This window comes from Centruroides vittatus, unplaced genomic scaffold (genome assembly GCF_030686945.1).
Source record: "Centruroides vittatus isolate TY-2023 unplaced genomic scaffold, ASM3068694v2 contig_482, whole genome shotgun sequence".
NCBI classification, from domain to species: domain Eukaryota; kingdom Metazoa; phylum Arthropoda; class Arachnida; order Scorpiones; family Buthidae; genus Centruroides; species Centruroides vittatus.
This window is the reverse complement of record NW_027122272.1, coordinates 1,992,334-2,010,079: the sequence shown is the minus strand read 5'-3', so window position 1 is coordinate 2,010,079 and position 17,746 is coordinate 1,992,334. Positions and strand designations below refer to the sequence as shown.

The 17,746-nt window shown below is 30.2% G+C and overlaps 2 protein-coding genes and 2 long non-coding RNA genes across 4 annotated transcripts; all 4 read left to right on the top strand.

The window, feature by feature from the left end:
- The first annotated feature begins 235 nt into the window (after positions 1 to 235).
- On the top strand, positions 236 to 1,283 carry LOC136977905 (uncharacterized). The gene is made up of 6 exons (XM_067273494.1): positions 236 to 315; positions 405 to 442; positions 648 to 734; positions 816 to 851; positions 932 to 1,012; positions 1,092 to 1,283. The coding sequence occupies exons 1-6, from the start codon at positions 252 to 254 to the stop codon at positions 1,281 to 1,283; spliced, it is 498 nt and encodes a 165-aa protein (XP_067129595.1). The 5' UTR covers positions 236 to 251.
- A 1,021-nt stretch (positions 1,284 to 2,304) lies between these two features.
- LOC136977894 (uncharacterized) lies at positions 2,305 to 2,622 on the top strand. Its single transcript, XR_010881145.1, has 3 exons — positions 2,305 to 2,320; positions 2,438 to 2,467; positions 2,560 to 2,622. It is a non-coding gene; the product is annotated as an uncharacterized lncRNA (long non-coding RNA).
- Positions 2,623 to 6,329: 3,707 nt separating this feature from the next.
- Positions 6,330 to 10,755, top strand: LOC136977893 (uncharacterized). The gene is made up of 4 exons (XR_010881144.1): positions 6,330 to 6,360; positions 6,530 to 6,610; positions 7,989 to 8,012; positions 10,714 to 10,755. It is a non-coding gene; the product is annotated as an uncharacterized lncRNA (long non-coding RNA).
- A 2,787-nt stretch (positions 10,756 to 13,542) lies between these two features.
- LOC136977904 (E3 SUMO-protein ligase KIAA1586-like) lies at positions 13,543 to 16,848 on the top strand. Its single transcript, XM_067273493.1, has 4 exons — positions 13,543 to 13,568; positions 14,775 to 15,142; positions 15,301 to 16,135; positions 16,284 to 16,848. Exons 1-4 carry the CDS (start codon positions 13,543 to 13,545, stop codon positions 16,846 to 16,848), a joined length of 1,794 nt encoding a protein of 597 aa, XP_067129594.1.
- The last annotated feature ends 898 nt before the right edge of the window (positions 16,849 to 17,746 follow it).

Sequence of the window (17,746 nt, the reverse complement as noted above, 5' to 3'; positions counted from 1 at the left end):
CCACAAAGGCAAAGTTACATTCTTTTATATGAGTTTGTATGAATTAATTCTTAAAATAAATAAGCCTGTTTGGATAATGGAAAAGTTATTTTTATTTTTAGTTAAATATTTTACATTTATTTTAATAGCCTAAAATTAGGCCAATGTTATTAAAATAGCAAAACATCCTGCATTTTATCATCATTGGTTCAGCTGATTTGATCAATAAATGAATTAAAATAATGATTAGGATTTTTACTTTAACATGCGAGATGAAACGGTTGTCATCAGAAATACTTCTGCCAGTTATTTTCTTATTCTTCGTCAAAATATGTGGTAAATATATATTCTTTATTTCAAGAATATATATTAAAGCTTCTTATGATATATGTTATGTATATATATTATTTTTTTTCAATATAAAGGGAGTCAAATTTTAACGAATTTTCAAAGCTTAAATACGGTGAGTTGAATTATAATATATAAAGTATGATGTATAAAACTGCATATTATAATGTATTATTACAATATGCAGTTTTAAGTCATCATTTAATCCTAATAAACTAGTAATTTTAAGTTTGTTGTTCAGGAAAATATATATATACTGTGTATATTATTTTAAGTAAAAATATTGGATACAAGAATTTATGTTTAAATATATCTTACAGAAATCACCCATTATTACCGAAAGAGCTATGGCATGTTGTGTCTCTTCCTTAGAGAGCGCTAAATCGAACGAAACAAAATTCCATAAAGTAAGAAAATGTAATTTTTTTTATACAAAAATTATATTTATTTTTGAACTATTCAGATATTTAACTCTTATTCCTTTACAGATAATGCGCGAATGTATGACTGAAAGACAAGCTTACGTAATAATATTTTGTAGAAACATAATATAAACTTAAAATATTTCAAAAATAATTATAAAATCCAATGATGCTTTTTCCAGAATCCCGAATACGTTCCTTCAAGTTATCCGATTGAACAATCGCAATTATTCTCCCAATTAGCTGAAGACAGCGTCATTCAGGTAAATGAGACAAAAAAAAAAAGACAAATTTAAAAAGAAATAAATATTAAATACATAATTATTAATTTTTTTCTAATAGCCAGCGTTTGCATTTCAAAAAATTCCACAGGTAAATCGAAAATTTTATAACAAATTTTCATATAACATTTTATTAAGTATAGCCGTGTTTCCCGAAGTTTTGGCATTCGTATACCTGTTCTTAAGTACAGATTATCCATTGTCAAAAAAGACTTTCGAAAACTATCCAAATGCAGCACTTATTACAACTTGAATAGGAGAATTCATACGAAATATACTTTAATAAATTACTATAGTACTTTATTATTATTCTATGCATCACTGTACATAGAAAACATTTGCATTGTTTCTTCGGGGTACGCGTCCACACTTCGGGAAACGGTGATTTATAATATTAAATAATATAAAATTTCAGTTTGATTTGGTATCATAATAATTTTTACTTTCATACACAATATTTACAAGAAACATACAAAAACTTTAATTGATTCGCTTAAAAATTCCGGAATATTGGAAGAGTCTTTTACAGATACAACTGTCGAGCCATATGTAGTGAGTGATATATATATATATATTTTAATATAAAATAAAAACATTATAAAAGTGTGTTCGATAACTTCGTTAACATAATATTATATTATTAAAATACCCAGATTTATTCAAATGATCAAATGTTTATCGAGAGAAGGAGAGTAAGTTTATTTAATGTATATATTTTAATATATAATAACTTTAAATAGTATAAAAAATTTTAAATAAATATATAATTATAAAATATTCAGCGTCCATCATCTATTCGACCACGGCCTGAGCATGTAAGTTAATTTCATAGAATTTTTTGTATTCGAAGTGAAAATATTCTATTTGGATGTAAATTTTTATTTATTTATATGAAAGTATTTATAATAATAAAAGCTATTTGTTACTTCTACCAGCCACCAAGTTTGTTATTTGGTTCTGATATTACTAAGGTAATAGATGAATTATTTATTTATTTATTTATTTTTATAAAACATACGCTTAATTTATAAACAAATTAAAATTCAGAGACCATTTAACGGACCAAAATTACCTGCAAGACCCTCTACGGTATTTAATTTTTATTACTACTTTTCAAATCTGAAAACAATTATATAATTTTAATAAAATGTATTTGAATTAAAATAATTTTAAAATATTTCTAATTGTATCTTTTAGTTTTGATTAAATTAATATATAAATTTTAATATTTTATAAAATAGTATCTAAATTTTTTAAATTATTTAGGCTAGAGGCAAACAAAGAATAGTCGTAAGTAAATAGTCTATTTTAACCCAAAATATGCTAAATTAGTATTTTTATCTAAGAATAAATAATGACAATACAATTATTATTATTATTTCTTATTTTTTATGGACAAAAAAATAGATAATGAAAACTGGATCCAGGGATATCAAGGTAATATAATTAAACTTTTAGAAAATAAAACATTTTTGAAATTATTTATTGAATTAGAATTATTTTTAAGAAAGTTTAATTTTTAATTATAGCCGCCTAATAATAGATTTGAATGTAGTAAATATCTTAGAGATGTCAGAGAAGATATTGAAGAAGTATGCATATTTTGTTCTTATAAATTTGATTTTTCTTTCTGTTATGATTTGATTTATTATTTCGTTATTATTTGTTTTTATAGAAATCAACTTGGTTCATTTCTTAAGTCAGAAGAATCTACTGTATATTTACGATGAAACCTATTCTATATTTTCCATTTAAAATTAAAAATCCCATTTTGTAGTTTTTATATTTGATTTTTAGTACTCAATTTAAACTGAAAAAAAACCAAAAATGATGTAATTAGTTTTAATTTCAACCTGTGTAACTGTATGATTGCAGGAATTTATAATAAATTGTTTATCATAAATAACTTTAACGAGCAATTACTTATTGTGACATCATCACAATGCCGGGCTGCAATTTTTAATCATACTTTTAATTTATTTCATTTAAAATATATGCTCTCCATCTCAAATTGGTTCTGTACATAATACTTTCCCGCTAGCAATAAAGTCGTGCCGGTCATCTGTCTAATTCCCTTTAGGGAAAAATTTTTGAATTGAAATAACAATGGAAAAATTGGATTCAAGTCCGGTGAACAAGGAGGCCAGGTATCCTGAGAAGCTCTGGATATTACATGATCCTCGCCAAAGTTAGCACGAAGCAGTTCCTTAACTTGTCGTCCAATGTGGGAGCTGCTCCATCTTGCATAAAGATAGTGGTATGTAAACATTGCCGTTTCTGTAAGGCAGGAATGACTTGCTGTTGAAGAAGTTCACAGTAACGCGCACTCGTGACAGAGCATCTTTTAAGGCCTTCAGGAGTGAGATCTTTTAAGATAATTAAAAAGTCGTCTGAAATTGTATTTACATTTATATTAGCTTGGGCAGAGTAAAAAGATGGAAAATGAAAAAATCAAGTTTTAAGAGGCATTTATTGAAGAATTATTAATTAATTAAATGTTTTAGACAAAGTACAGTGTAGTTGCTCACAAAAATCCAAACAAATCAGTAAATAATATTAAAGATTGATTGTACAGAGTTTAGATTAATCTATAAAGTAGCTCAAAAACGTCGCCGTTCTTCCTTGCCTTTCGTCTCTGAATCTCGCACAGTTTGTTTTTCTTATTCTCGGATAGGATGGATCCTTCCAATAGGACCTTCGTCCCTATACACATATATATGTAGCATATAGTTGTAAATAAATAAATAAATATATACAGTATATATATGTTACAGTCAAAACCCGTTTTTAGTTAGAACGCGTTTTAACTAGTTGAAACTAGTTTATACTGGATGTCTTTGTTAAAACCCGTTTTTGTCTAGTTAAAACTAGTTTTAACTCAAATTCATTTTTGACTAGTAGTAAATTCTAGTTTTAACTAGACAAAACCCGTTTTGTCTATTTTACTGCTGTGCATGTTTTGATTTTACATAAATAAGCTACATAAATATGTTTGGGGGAAATAAATAAAGTTATGTGTAGTGAGTGATTCGGGGGAAGATGCTTAACATTTTGCTTATGAAGGAAATTATAACGATAATTTGGGTTTTGGAGGCCTATAACGAAAATATCATATTCTTGAGCATGTTTTTCAAATAAAACTTTGGAGTATATGAAAAATAATTGTATATTGTGTTTGCAATGACGACTTTTTTACTGTCTGGCATTTTAGGCATCTCACCCCAAGTATCCGGGTGAGATGCCAAATGCCATTAGGGTAAGATAACAAATATAATTGCATAAAATTAATTTTCGAATATCTTAACCAAATTTAATTTATTGCATATGTAGTATAAAGTACTTCATAGTAACAGCGCAGTATAAGTATTCTTAAGTTTCCGCCCGTTCTAACGTGCTTTATAACATCTGAAAGCTTTTTTCAGTGCAAAAACCTTCTTGAGACGTCCTTATATAATTTCTATGCATATCCCGCAATAAAACGAGAAAACAAAAATTTATTTAAAATAGGCATATTGGAATTCAATTAACAAAAAAATAGGCATGTTACCCCAAGAAAAATGTGGCATCTTTCTCATTTGTCGGGTAAGATGCCTAGCGGAGTCACGTGTTCTAGCGTGTCCGATTGGGATCGGCGGTAGCTCACAATGGAAACTTTAGAACCTTAACTACATCACACAATTGTTTTTCGCAATTTTTAATAAATTCTATTTTAACTTTTAGTTTTAAAATGATTCTAGAAACATTTCACAACAAAAACTTCGTTCTTATCTTGCTTTTATTCTTCTCAGATGTAGAAAATGAGGTAACGGTTGCCAACTACAGCTTTCCGCACTCAATATTGGCCCAACGATTCATCATACAAACACATGACAATATCTGACGTCACCGTTTGAAAATATCAAAAAGTAGGCATCTTTCCCCGCTTACCATCTTACCCCGAATCACTCTATATGTTGCAGTCAAAGCCAGTTTTTAGTTAGAACGCGTTTTAACTAGTTGAAACTAGTTTATAACTAGTTTCAACTAGTCTTTGTTATAACTAGAATTTACTGCTAATCAAAAATGAATTTGAGTTAAAACTAGTTTTAACTAGACAAAACGGGTTTTAACAAAGACATCCAATATAAACTAGTTTCAACTAGTTAAAACGCGTCCTAACTAAAAACTGGTTTTGACTGCAACATATATATATATATTAAAATTATATGCATATAGCCTACATAATGTTAATTGGAATATGTCAAAAAATAACGTCTTAGGCCTATATACAGGGTGTATCAGTACAGCGGTTACAAACTTTCAGGAGAGATAAAGTACACCTAGACGATGGGAAATCACATAGCAATGCATGGTCGGAAACGCTTTCCTGGCGCGATAGTAACGACACAAAACATAAGAAAGGAAGGACACGAACAGGGTGAGAAAACATGTTTATTATTCTTAGTACAGCAAAAATCAAAGAAGGTGTTTGAAATTACGACCCCGGGCCGTGATTCAGGCCTCACATCTCCACCGCATTGAAGATCTAACGTTGTCGAAAATACCGGGCGTGTCCCGGACTTCCCCAGCAGCTGCCACGATGCGTGCAACAAGTTCCTCAGCACTGTTAACGGGGAGTTTCGTACACCAATGACTTGACGTATCGGTACACCAACCAAAGACGTTTCAGCATTCTTGCTGTACTAAGAATAATAAACATGTTTTCTCACCCTGTTCGCGTCCTTTCTTTCTTGTGTTTTGTGTCGTCACTACTGCGTCAGGAAAGCGTTCCCGACCATGCATTGCTATGTGATTTCCCATCGTCTAGGTGTACTTTATCTCTCCTGAAAGTTTGTAACCGCTGTACTGATACACCCTGTATACTGTATTTGAAAAATTAATAAACATTTAATTTACTGAATAATTCAATTTATATGAATTAATTTATATTATATTGCTAGCCCGATAATTCGGCAGTTGTTGGTCTTTATATATAACGGGTTAGTTGTTGTTTAATTAATTTATATTTTTTTATTATGCATATATATTAAATTTATAAGTTTTTTAATATTACGTTGTTATTGTCTGCTTCTTGCTTTCCCCCTATTCAATTCAAATTTATAATAAACTTAAAAAGGAAATCTCATTCTATGTATTATTTATACAGAATTATACGAATACACAATGCTTCCGGTTTTGAATGAGTCCAGTTGTATTTAATCAACTGAATTTTTATTATTCAAATTCACGAAAATATCGTATATTTATTTTAGACGAAGTATTTAATAAGCTGCTTTACGATTTATACGTGACTGTACATAGTCATTACATTGAACAAATCTGGATAGCAGGTTAGATGGATAATTCTCTTATATATTAAGATATTAAAATATTTTAATTTTTTTTATGAATATAAAAATTACCATTAAAATGTACGCATTTTAAGTTATAGTATTGAAATTAAAGTCTAATTAAATTAATAATTATAAGTTTAAAAGTTTATTATAATGTAATTTACAGGATAATAAAGTCTTCGTAAAATAGTTTTAATTTGAATCAGCATGTTAAAGAAAATATTTTTGTTTATTTTTATTACACAAGGTAAGTACTCAAGAAGAAAAATTTAACGTTCTTTTATTTTATTGAAAATGATTTATAAAGTTATTTGTAAAATTATTTTAAAATTTCTATATACAGTATAGACCTAGTGTAAATTAGGGAAAAATAAAATTAAAAACATTAATGACACTTTCATTATAATTGAATAAAAATTAGCTAAGAAAACTTATTGAGTATTTTTAAATAACTTTAGCTTTAAATAATTGATAATGCATTTATAGAAAATCCAGCAACGATTTGCGTAACTTTCCTGACAAGAGTTATAATTGTATGTGCGTCACTTGTTATAAAAAGTTTTTAAATAAAATCTCATATTATTAATTATTATAAAATGCCAAAAACCTTAATTTTGAGGGTAGAGATGAGTTTTATGAAAATTATAAATAATAATAACGAGTAAAGACAGACACCACTAGATATTTGACACACGACTATCTTCTTACTCCTCGACCTTTAACCACCAAAAGTTAATAGTATCAATCCTCCTAATACACAAACCTACCTGCAAAATTTCAGACATTTTCGACAAAAGGTACAGAAGTTATTATGTTTCAAAGTCGGTGAACAAGAACAAAATCGCTCTCCACACACACGCATCTATACACGCAGGAAAACCCCCAACTTTTTTGAATTTCTCGACTTTTCAAGTTCTCAAGAGTACAAAAATGTATAAAAATCTTGGGAGAGGTCATTTTTTGACCGATCGCCATACTTTCCCTCTGTTACATATAACAGCCGGGGAAAGTAAAATTGTTTCCTACAGTTTTTATTTACAAAATCGATCAATCTACTGTATTTGTATTCTATTGAAGATATTTAGATGAATATTTTATTTTCCATATTTGTATGAAAATTGAAATACGATTTAATATCATTTTCATTTATTAATACGGTCAAACCTCGGGTTTCGAACTTAATTCGTTTCTAAAAGTTCGAAAACCGATTTTCCCATAAGAAACAATTAATTTGTTCCCGATCCCAAAACAAAGCCTTTTTTTTTTTATCTTCTTAGCCGAGTTTCATGCATAAAATGTCTATAAAGGCAATATAATATTATATTATCTATATTATCTATATGTATATTTATTCTATATATATATATATATATATTAAAAGTAAAATGTTTCATCACCGCCATCCGAAAACGAAACCGAAACCAACACTTTACAAAGAAGTGCTGTAAATAGAGACTCAACTCCAACCGCCTGCGTGAAATAACCAAATCAGTCAAGAGTCAGTAACCAAATCAGACAATAAGTTCTTTATCCACACTTTCCGAAATATTGTTTCAATTGATTTGATTTCAATTTAAATAATTTAAACAATTTAATTAATTAATTAACTATAATTTTATTTTTAGTTTTAGTCTCAGATCGGTGTCAAGGTCAGTTTTAATTATTATTTTATTATTTTTAAAGTTTAATTATTGTTTTTAGTTTTAATTAACTGGCTACCTAGTATTAATGAATATTAAATATCATATTAATATTATAATATATTAATAAATTTTTGTCATTTAATTTAACTTAAGCATATTTAAACACGAATTCTTGGATGCCATTTGTAGTACGTGAATGTCAATTAACGCTGTTTTTATTAATTAATTTGATTTAAATTCAACTGTGGCGCGTACCGAAAAACGGAAATAGTATCTTTCCCGCATGCGTCTTGAAGTGTAATTTAAATAGCAACGTCATCGATGATTTGTATCATGATGCTAGGCCACTAACTTCTGAATTGGTATTCCTGTCGTTGATTGGTCAGGTAATCGATTTTCTTTAACATAGTAGGTATAGGAAGTTCACCATCGGTGGCCAGCTCTGCTGAGAAACTTGTTCGGCAACCGAGTTATCGTACGGCAACTGGGGACAAAAAAAAGAGTTCAAATGTTTGTTCGTTTTGAAATCCTCGCTTTTGGTGGAACTGCGTATTTCAAAAGTTACGAAAGCTTTTATGTTGGAGATCTTTATTCTGCCTTCCATTGTTGACTGTTCGGTTCATTTGGGTGACAAATTAGTTACAAAGATGCGTTCTATTCTCCTTTCTAATGATACGTTTGCCTGTTGCATAAGAATGATGTCGAAAGCCAGTTGATGACTCGACTTCAAGAGACCAAGATTTTTGCAATTTAAGTGGACGAGTCAACTGACATTTTCAACAAGCTCTGTTTGCTGGTGTATGTCAGATTTTTCTAACTTCGCATCACTGACTTTCCAGGAATAAATGCTGAACTGTACTGCTTTCAGTTACCAGGAAGAACAACTAGAGTCGAGATATTTCATACCATTGACTATTTGCGTGCGAAGGAACTCAATTGGAAGCAGCTTTGATGTCTGTTCTGACGGAGCTGCTGCTATGACTGGGGCGCTTTCGGGATTGATATCTTTAATAAAAGCAGTCGCAGGTGATAGAATGAAATCAATTCGGGATTTCATTTTACCAGCATTCCCCTGTGGATGACACAGGGAAATGATGGTGACAAAGAAAATGTATCCTGAACTATATGAAGTACTTGCAATTGCAGTGAAAATCATTAATTACGTGAAAGCGAATGCATTGAACACGTATCTCTTTGCCATTTTGTGCGACAACTTTTCCTTTTCCGTTGGCTGTCGCGCAGAAAAAGAAAAGTTCTTACATGCTTGTATGAACTGCAACTGGAGGTGTTGAAATTCCCGAAAAAACACAAGAAGACTGAGTCGGCAAATTCTTTGTCTGATGTAAGTTGGATTGTAAAACTCGCGTATCTTGCTGATCTTGAGTATCAACATCTCAATGACTTGAATGTAAGCTTGCAAGGTGCAAGCAAAACTATTTTTGACACATTCAACAACACTGAAGCTTTCAAAAAGAAGTTGCAAATGTGGAGTCGCCAAGTTGATAGTAACTGCTTCGAATTTTTCTCTGGCTTTGTGAAAGCAACAATGTCAATGCCATTGAATTGGCGCCAGTTATAAGGCCACACCTTCATGAGATGCAGCGGAAATTCACAGAGTAGCCTACTTCCCCAAAAGTGGGAAATTATTGAATCTTGGATCCTTTCACTACCCACGAAGACGAGCAACTCTCTTTGGCTGAAGAGGATATTCTTGCTGAATTGTCTTCGAATGCATCATTAAAACTATTCAAGGAGAAGACAACCGTGCCTAGGGTATGGATCAAAGTTAGCAAAGATTATCCTACTTTGAATGAGAAAGCGATCAAGATTTTGCTCCTACTTTCGTGAACGTATTTATGTGAATCCGGATTTTCTCCGCTGACTGCTACCAAAACAAAAAGAAAAATTTAACTTCTTGTTATACATAGTTAAAATATTGAATAATACATTAAAATTGAAGACAAAAATTTCTATGAATTATTGTTATACAGTCAGATGATAACGACGACAGATCGATCCAGAAATAAATATCAGGTCACCAAAGACAATGTGTTGGAATATATTTTACTTATTGATAAATTTAATGTATGCAATTAATACTAAACCTGCAAGAGCTAGGCATTCCTGTAGCCATGCGAGTAATTGAATTAGGAGTTGGGGTCTACGAGAATTAGTTTGGGGTTACAGGGGTCCGCGATACGAGAAACGCTCAGAACCACTGCCTTAGAGTGAAGTTTATTTTCTTTTCTACTTGTTTGTTCCTTTCCATTTCAGACTTCCTTTTTTGCTCCCATAATTGTCTTTTACACGGTTGAACCTAGTTGGAAGAAAACTTTTGTTTTTTTTTCTTTTTTTTTCTGGAGTAGGTCACAACTTATAAACATAATAAAGTCGCGTTTCTCAGCGATTAGGGATGTTGTTCCGAACTTTTAGACACACTCAAGAACCAGATCACAAAAAGAAAAAACTCTATTCATTTACAAACAATACAGCAAAAAGTTCGTTGACCGTTTACTCATCGTTGATGAATTTAAAAAAAGTTTCTTGCTGATCTTTCTACCGCCATCTACAATTTTTTTTTTCCACCAACAGAAACATTAAAAGAAAAACAATTTATAAGACAGTAAAACCTGTAAAGAAAACTCAACAAACATACAATTACAACTGCATTAAAAATAAATGTATAAATATATATTTTATTTTATAGCGTTTAACTGCGAATTGAGCCAGGATTGTAAAAATCGTCTAAAAGGTGTAAGTAACATTATTTTAAACATTTTAAAGTTTCAATTATTAAAAACATCTCGTCAAAAATCACTGAAGAAAAAATAAAAAAGCAAAGGATTTTCAAGTGAAACGGAGTTTTAATTGAAAACCTTTTCCTTATAAAACTTATTTTTAATAATTTGTTCCTCTATAATCCAATATATAAATTTTTGCGTTCTCTCTGTTTCAGCAATGTAGAGCTAATTTACTTGATTTTGTCAATAAGATTTTTAAAACTGTTTCCGCCTTGTGGGTACTAAGGCGGCCATTTTTAGCAAGCCAATTATGGATTCAGCCAGGCCCACAATGGATATGTCGGGGCGGCCGGGTGGTGAAAACGGAACCCAATATACCCAAAAGTTCACCCCCGAAAAATTCCTGGGTTTTTCGATCCTGGGTCTCCCAAGCGATAGAGTGCCACTTTAACTCGCTTGATAAACATTTGAGTTTGGTTGTGCAACATCAGAGAAAATTGGTATATTTAACTGCGGTGGAAGGTATCGTCTACCACAGATAACTAGTTTGAATTTTGTCAATGTTGCATACAAGATATAATTTTGTAATAATTTTTGGGTTTCAATTCACTTACTTTCATGAGAATTAATTATTTTTGAAGGTTTGGCCATGCTTAAATTAACTAAAACCTACCAGTCGACTGTTAAACACCCACCAGTCAATTCATATTTAGATAATGATATGATTAAAAGTGCGCAACTTGATTTTCAGTTTCTGTGGAGATAGAGTCTTTGGGAGTTACAGCTGTATGTAAATTTAAGCTAAATACTATCTATACAGGAGAAAATGGACGGCCCAGCCTTTAAATGAAAAACATTCAACGAATTTTCATTGGGTGCAGGAATCTATTTAAAAAATTTCAGGGGAGCGAGTAGGGGAAAACATTAATAACTATTGGATATGTGATTTATATTCCTAGAATTTATCTTTCCGTTTTTTTTTATAAACAAAATAGACCATTTAATTATTATATAAATACATATACCTATAACAGCTAATTATGCTATCGCTTTCTACCTATAGAAAGGTAGAAAGTCTAATTTAGATGTAACGCTTTGGAGTACTTATAGGGAAGTGATATGAGTGTTACATTCCTCCTCAGAGGCTTTAGGAATAAAGGTTAAGCTAAAAAAATTCTACAAATCTAAAATTACATTATATCAATGAATAATTCAATATCAATCAATTATTTCATATATTATTATAATAAAAAACTGAATACTCGGTTATCAATCGCTTATTTATATTACGTGACTGTGAATTGTTCTAGACTAGAAGAGAGATTTTAGTTCGGTATCGAGTTTGTTCTCGAAGCTGCTCTTACAGTAGATGAACCGGAAACATTCTAGAACATTTGTTGGAGTGAGGCTTAATTTTTCTTCATCCTGATTGTACATTTTAGATCTTCCTTTCAGTAAAAAGGAAGATCTAAAATCCCAAGATCCCAAAGTAAAAATCCTACTTACGTCATCGGTGTAATGTAATTAAATAGATTTCCAATTAACAATTGCAATTTGTCATAAAGAATCGTGATTCGATTTGCTATAAGTCTGTAGAAACGTGAAATTGATTTTATCCAGAATTTACTCTGAGATCTTATAAAAATTTGAATCGAAAATATAAAAATTTCACTATGAAAATAGCATATCATATTATCCCTAATTATAATATTTCATATTTAATTATTCATGTTATTTATATGTAATTCTTTTAAATTTTATTTTAGAAGTAGAGATTTATTAAAATACTATTAAAAACCTAATATTAACTAAATGCAAATTTATTATTATTTTAAGCCACGTATAGACTCTGTAATTGATATGTGTTGTAAGAAACAGCAGGTATCTGAGGTATGTATAAATAAAATTGTAAATAAAATAAATAAAATTCATTTAGATTTATGGATGTTCGTTTCTACGAAAATTTACCGTAATAAACTATCTAAATTTATATTTGTTTCTACAAAAGCGGATACAATCTTTTGCCATAACCGATATATATGATCAAATACACAAACAGCGCTTTATACGCCTAGTGCAATGAGCTCCTAAAATTATAGTAAACATTATTTTATTTACTTTACTCATATTTATTAAGATATTACCTCACTTATAATTTAAAATACAAGTAATTTTATATCATTTATTTAAATTATTTCTAAACATATTTTATTGTTACAAAATTATAAATATCACTAAAGCAGTTGTTTTTGAAAATTTTGGTTTTGGTTTTGTGTCCGCTGATTCTGGGAAAATTACTTTACGTATCGCATTCCTGTTATATAGTTTAATATGTTCATAATTGCGACATGAACTAAATTTCTAATTTTAATAGAAGCGAATCAATAGAAAACGAGTCTGGCATGAATATAATAATAGGCTATACAGTATATTCCAAGTAGGACAGATTAACGAATGCCATTTTCATAGAATATTTATACCTGCCATATTTACTTCGGGCATTGATTTTTTGCGAGTTTTTTAAAATTATGATGATAGCAGCGATGACTAAAGTTCTGGTTTATATGCTAAAATTTTTGCTAAAATATGCGCATTTATATGAATATATTTTCCTAATGTACTAATATAGGCTAAATATGTAATTCAGATAACATAATTTTGTGTGTTTTTATTTAAATATTTTCTGCCGCTTGATATCTTTCTAAATTTTTGAGTTTTTTTGTCAAACACTTATACAGGGTGTAACAGAAAGGTGTGTAAAAAATTTGAGGGGTTATAGAGGGTTTAGCCTCTCAATGACGGATATCGACGGCAGTGACGAGTTTGTCCTTATTTTGAGGTGTTTAATGTTTCTCAACATTGTAAATCAATACATACTAGACAATAGAAATAAATGTCTTTTATTCGCGTCGAAAAATGTTAAAATGCTCGTTAATTAAAGGTGTCTGACATTTAGAAGTGTCCTTTACTAACAGCTTTATTCTGTATACACTTGACAGCAGTTTTGTATTGGCGTATAATTTTTTCTGCGACAAATTTTAGTACAGCATAATTCCTAATAGCGGATCATTCGAACAATATAAACTCAATAATACACATTATATATATATATATTAATGTGTATATATATATATATATAACGTATATTTAGCCTATATTAGTACATTAGGAAAATATTTTCATATAAATGCGCATATTTTAGCATATAAACCCGAACTTTAGTCATCGCTGCTATCATCATAATTTTAAAAAACTCGCAAAAATCAATGCACGAAGTAAATATGGCAGGTATAAATATTCTATAAAAATATATATATTACCTTAACCTTAGAAGTACATAATATTTTACATTTTATTTTTATATACTTTACATGGAAACGTAATTTTTCTGTGTTAGTGCTTCTGTTGCAGAAGCACTAACACAGAAAAATTACGTTTCCGTTAGTCAAATTGTCATAACCAGTGGTGATATTCAGCGGGTTCGCACAGGTTCGGCCGAACCCGTTGTTAAAATTTTCAGTTTTCCGAACCTTGTTAAACACACGGAACATTTCTCAGTGGTTTTGTTTTTTTTTTTTTTTAAATATATTAAAGTATACGTATTATACTCTGTAATACTACTAAACTAGAGCCTTATACCCCGTTCGTACCGAGCATTTCAATCTAGATTGTGAGCAAGGTCGGGGACTATGTCTTGGTGCGATCTCTCTCGACCGTTTCAATCTCGACCGAAACGAGGTTTAATCGCGATCGATTCAAGAGAGTTCTTGAAACTAGATCCAGTCATAAGAGAGATCCCACAATCCCACGCGCGTGAGAAAATACAAGATGGCTGCGGAACACGTGTCGTTCGTCGCTCAAGTAATATATTTTTAAATTGCAAAGTGTATAAAATTTTTAATATTATAATTAATTATTGGTCGTTTTTAGAATAAAAAGACAAAGGGTTTTGGATGATTTTATAACCAAATCTAAAAAAGCAAATATTGACAATGAAGAGCAACTAACTACAAACAACAATATCTAGTGAAAACTGCAATAAAGAACAACCGGAAACGTCTAGTGAAGATAAACAGAAACCGACATCAATTGAGAATAATAGTAGTAATCGTTTATTACACTGCTGGAATGCTTCACAACAGGAATATTTTTTTAAAAAATACGAATGGCTTCATATTGCTAGCAATGAAAATGTTGGATGTCAATGGTGTTCACAAGTAGGATCATTAAATGTTGAAAGTGCTAAACATTCACACGTTTCATTAGAATGGAAATCATATTCTGTTAAACCTCACGGAACAAAAAAGAAAATTTTACAAGCATCAATCAGAAAAAAATTGAAACAGCATCATGAATCAGCATCACACAAGAAAGCTGGGGAAATAATCAAAACAGGTGAAAAAACGTTATTTCCAAAAATATCGATGTGGCTAATGAAAAGTTTTTAAAAAGCACCATACACATTTTTAATACTGCCTATTTTATAATTAAGAACAATAAACCATTTACTGATTTTCCAAATTTAATAATTTTACAAAATAAAAATAATGTAGATTTGGGAATTACCTCGCACTCAAGATTTATGGTTCCACTTATCGCGAAGCATATCTCTACAGAAATAAGAAGAAATATTTTTGGAAAACTTATAACTGCAAGATCAAAAATTTCAATTATTATTGATGAAGCCTCAACTGTTTCACATAAAAGTGTGTTAATTATTTATTTGAAATCTGAAGTGATGGATTTCGAGGACAGCATAACAATTTTTATTGATCTGATTGAATTAGAAGAAACAACATCAGAAAACGTTTTTAAGACTTTAATGACAGTTCTTGAAAAACATGGTTTTGACGAACAATATTTAAAAGAAAATCTTATTGGATTTTGCTCAGACGGTGCTAGTGTAATGTTGGGAAAAAAGTCCGGAGTGGCAACAAGAATTGAACAAAAATTTCCAGGTATTTGCATTTGGCACTGTCTAGCACATCGCATTCAGTTGTCCCTAGATGATGTAATAAAAGATATCAAAGCAGTAAATCATTTTAAACATTTTCTCGATAAACTTTATGTTTATTATCATACTTCAAATAAACATCAGAGAGAATTAAATGCCGTCGCTAAAGAACTTGGAACAGAAGTACTTAAAATAGGGAGAATATTTGGACCTCGATGGGCAGCCTGCAGTGCTAGGACTGTCAAAGCAGTTTGGAAATCGTATCAAGCCTTGTACAGTCATTTTAATAATAATCCTGAAGCAAGATTGGTTTCATATTTTAAAAATGAAAACTTTTTGAAAGATTTAGCTTTAATGAATGACATCTTAGAAGAAATTGCTTTACTTTCTACAGCCTTACAGGAAAGAAATGTATCACTTATTAAAGCTGACAGGTTAATAAGACGAACTATAACTGTACTTATAAATTTCAAAAAACAATAAGGGCACACATGAAATAGAAGCAGAAAATATTGTTAGTACTAAAAAATACAATATTCCGTTTGAAGTTAGTAGGAAAAAAACATCAATTGTATTTTCTAGAAAAAAATTATTTGATTCTTTAGTAAAACACATGACAACTCGTTTGTTATTCGACAATAAAAATGAAAAGTATAATGATCTTTTGAATTCTTTCAATGTATTAAATCATGAAACTTGGCCGGATGATGTTTGTGAAGCACCGTGGATTGAAGATGAAAATAGATTAAAACAGTTAAATAAAATAATAAAATACGTTGTTCCTGTAAACGATTTTCGAGATTTGGTGGATGACAGAGATATAAAACAGAAAAATATTCCAATTACTATTTTGAGAGCTAGAAGAATTTTAAATGTAATTGCTGTTAATTCGGCTGAAACTGAAAGAGGGTTTAGTACGATGAATGATATTATGGATGTTAAAAGAAATTCTTTACTAATCCATACAACCAGCCATTTAATGACAATTAATTTAATGGGAAGAAGTTTGGAAGATTTCGACGCTACTCCACATGTTAAATCTTGGCTAAGACAAGGTCACCATCTGGCTAGTGATAAAAGTGTGAAAGCAAAAGTCCCCAATACAACCTGCAAAAACCGAAGTATGATATGGAAATTATTGGACTAGAATTATGACCCAAATAATGTTTGTTTTGGGTTCGATAATAATTATGGCTGTGTCTATTATTATAATAATACCTAATGATAAAATAACTGATTTAAAAAAGTTTTTGTTGTTTATCTGCTTTCCCTATGACTTTTTCTGATAAAAAAGAGCCAATTTTTATGTTTATAAAATATTTTGAATGAAAATTATTAAAATATATACAAAACAAACCATTTTGAACACTCTTTTTTTATTATTTATCAATATATATATAGTTATGGCATAAACAATGTTAAATTTTAACTGACTTAATTTTGCGAACGCCTGTTTTTCATTTATATGGGTATCTTAAGGTCAGTTTTTGCGCTAATGTTGCTAATTAGTGCCGTCTTTAGAGCAGGGCCTACCGGGCCTGGGCCCTGACGCCATAGGGGTCCCTGAATCCGAAAGTAATAAAGTTAGAAACAAAAAGTAGGCTACTTGGAATAAAGAAACTATTAAAAATGTCTGTTACTTTATTTCTTCAATAAGTAGTTTAAAGTGGTGATAGAACTAAGCAAGCTTTTATAGAAAGTATTCCTGCCGATAGGTTCGGGTTGGAAAATCTTGCCGCGTAAAAAAAAAGAAAAAAAAAAGATCAACGGGACAGAATACGTATGAAAGTTTTTAAACCTTCAACACACTATTGTTTCCGGACCAAAGATGTTACGGAAAAATTTTCTGTTAGCGAACCCTTTGTTAAATGTTTCGAATATCACCACTGGTCATAACTAAGCATGCAGACTGATAATTGTTGTTCAATTTGATTAAGTAGTGAAAAAAGAAAAGTATTTGAATATCTGAGTCTGCTTTTTGTTTTGAGGTTAGTCAACTGTGCCACAGATTGATATCTTTCATCTTTGGTCAATGCCTTAATACA

Bases quoted from the DNA above. Each gene is read 5' to 3' on its own strand.
- LOC136977905 (XM_067273494.1), top strand. From the start codon at position 252: ATGAAACGGTTGTCATCAGAAATACTTCTGCCAGTTATTTTCTTATTC. The intron at 316-404 runs GTAAATATATAT...TTCAATATAAAG, and splicing joins ATTCTTCGTCAAAATATGTG to GGAGTCAAATTTTAACGAAT. The intron at 1,013-1,091 runs GTAAATGAGACA...TTTTTCTAATAG, and splicing joins CTGAAGACAGCGTCATTCAG to CCAGCGTTTGCATTTCAAAA.
- LOC136977904 (XM_067273493.1), top strand. From the start codon at position 13,543: ATGACGGATATCGACGGCAGTGACGA. The intron at 13,569-14,774 runs GTTTGTCCTTAT...AACAATATCTAG, and splicing joins GATATCGACGGCAGTGACGA to TGAAAACTGCAATAAAGAAC. The intron at 16,136-16,283 runs GTTAATAAGACG...TGTATTTTCTAG, and splicing joins TCACTTATTAAAGCTGACAG to AAAAAAATTATTTGATTCTT.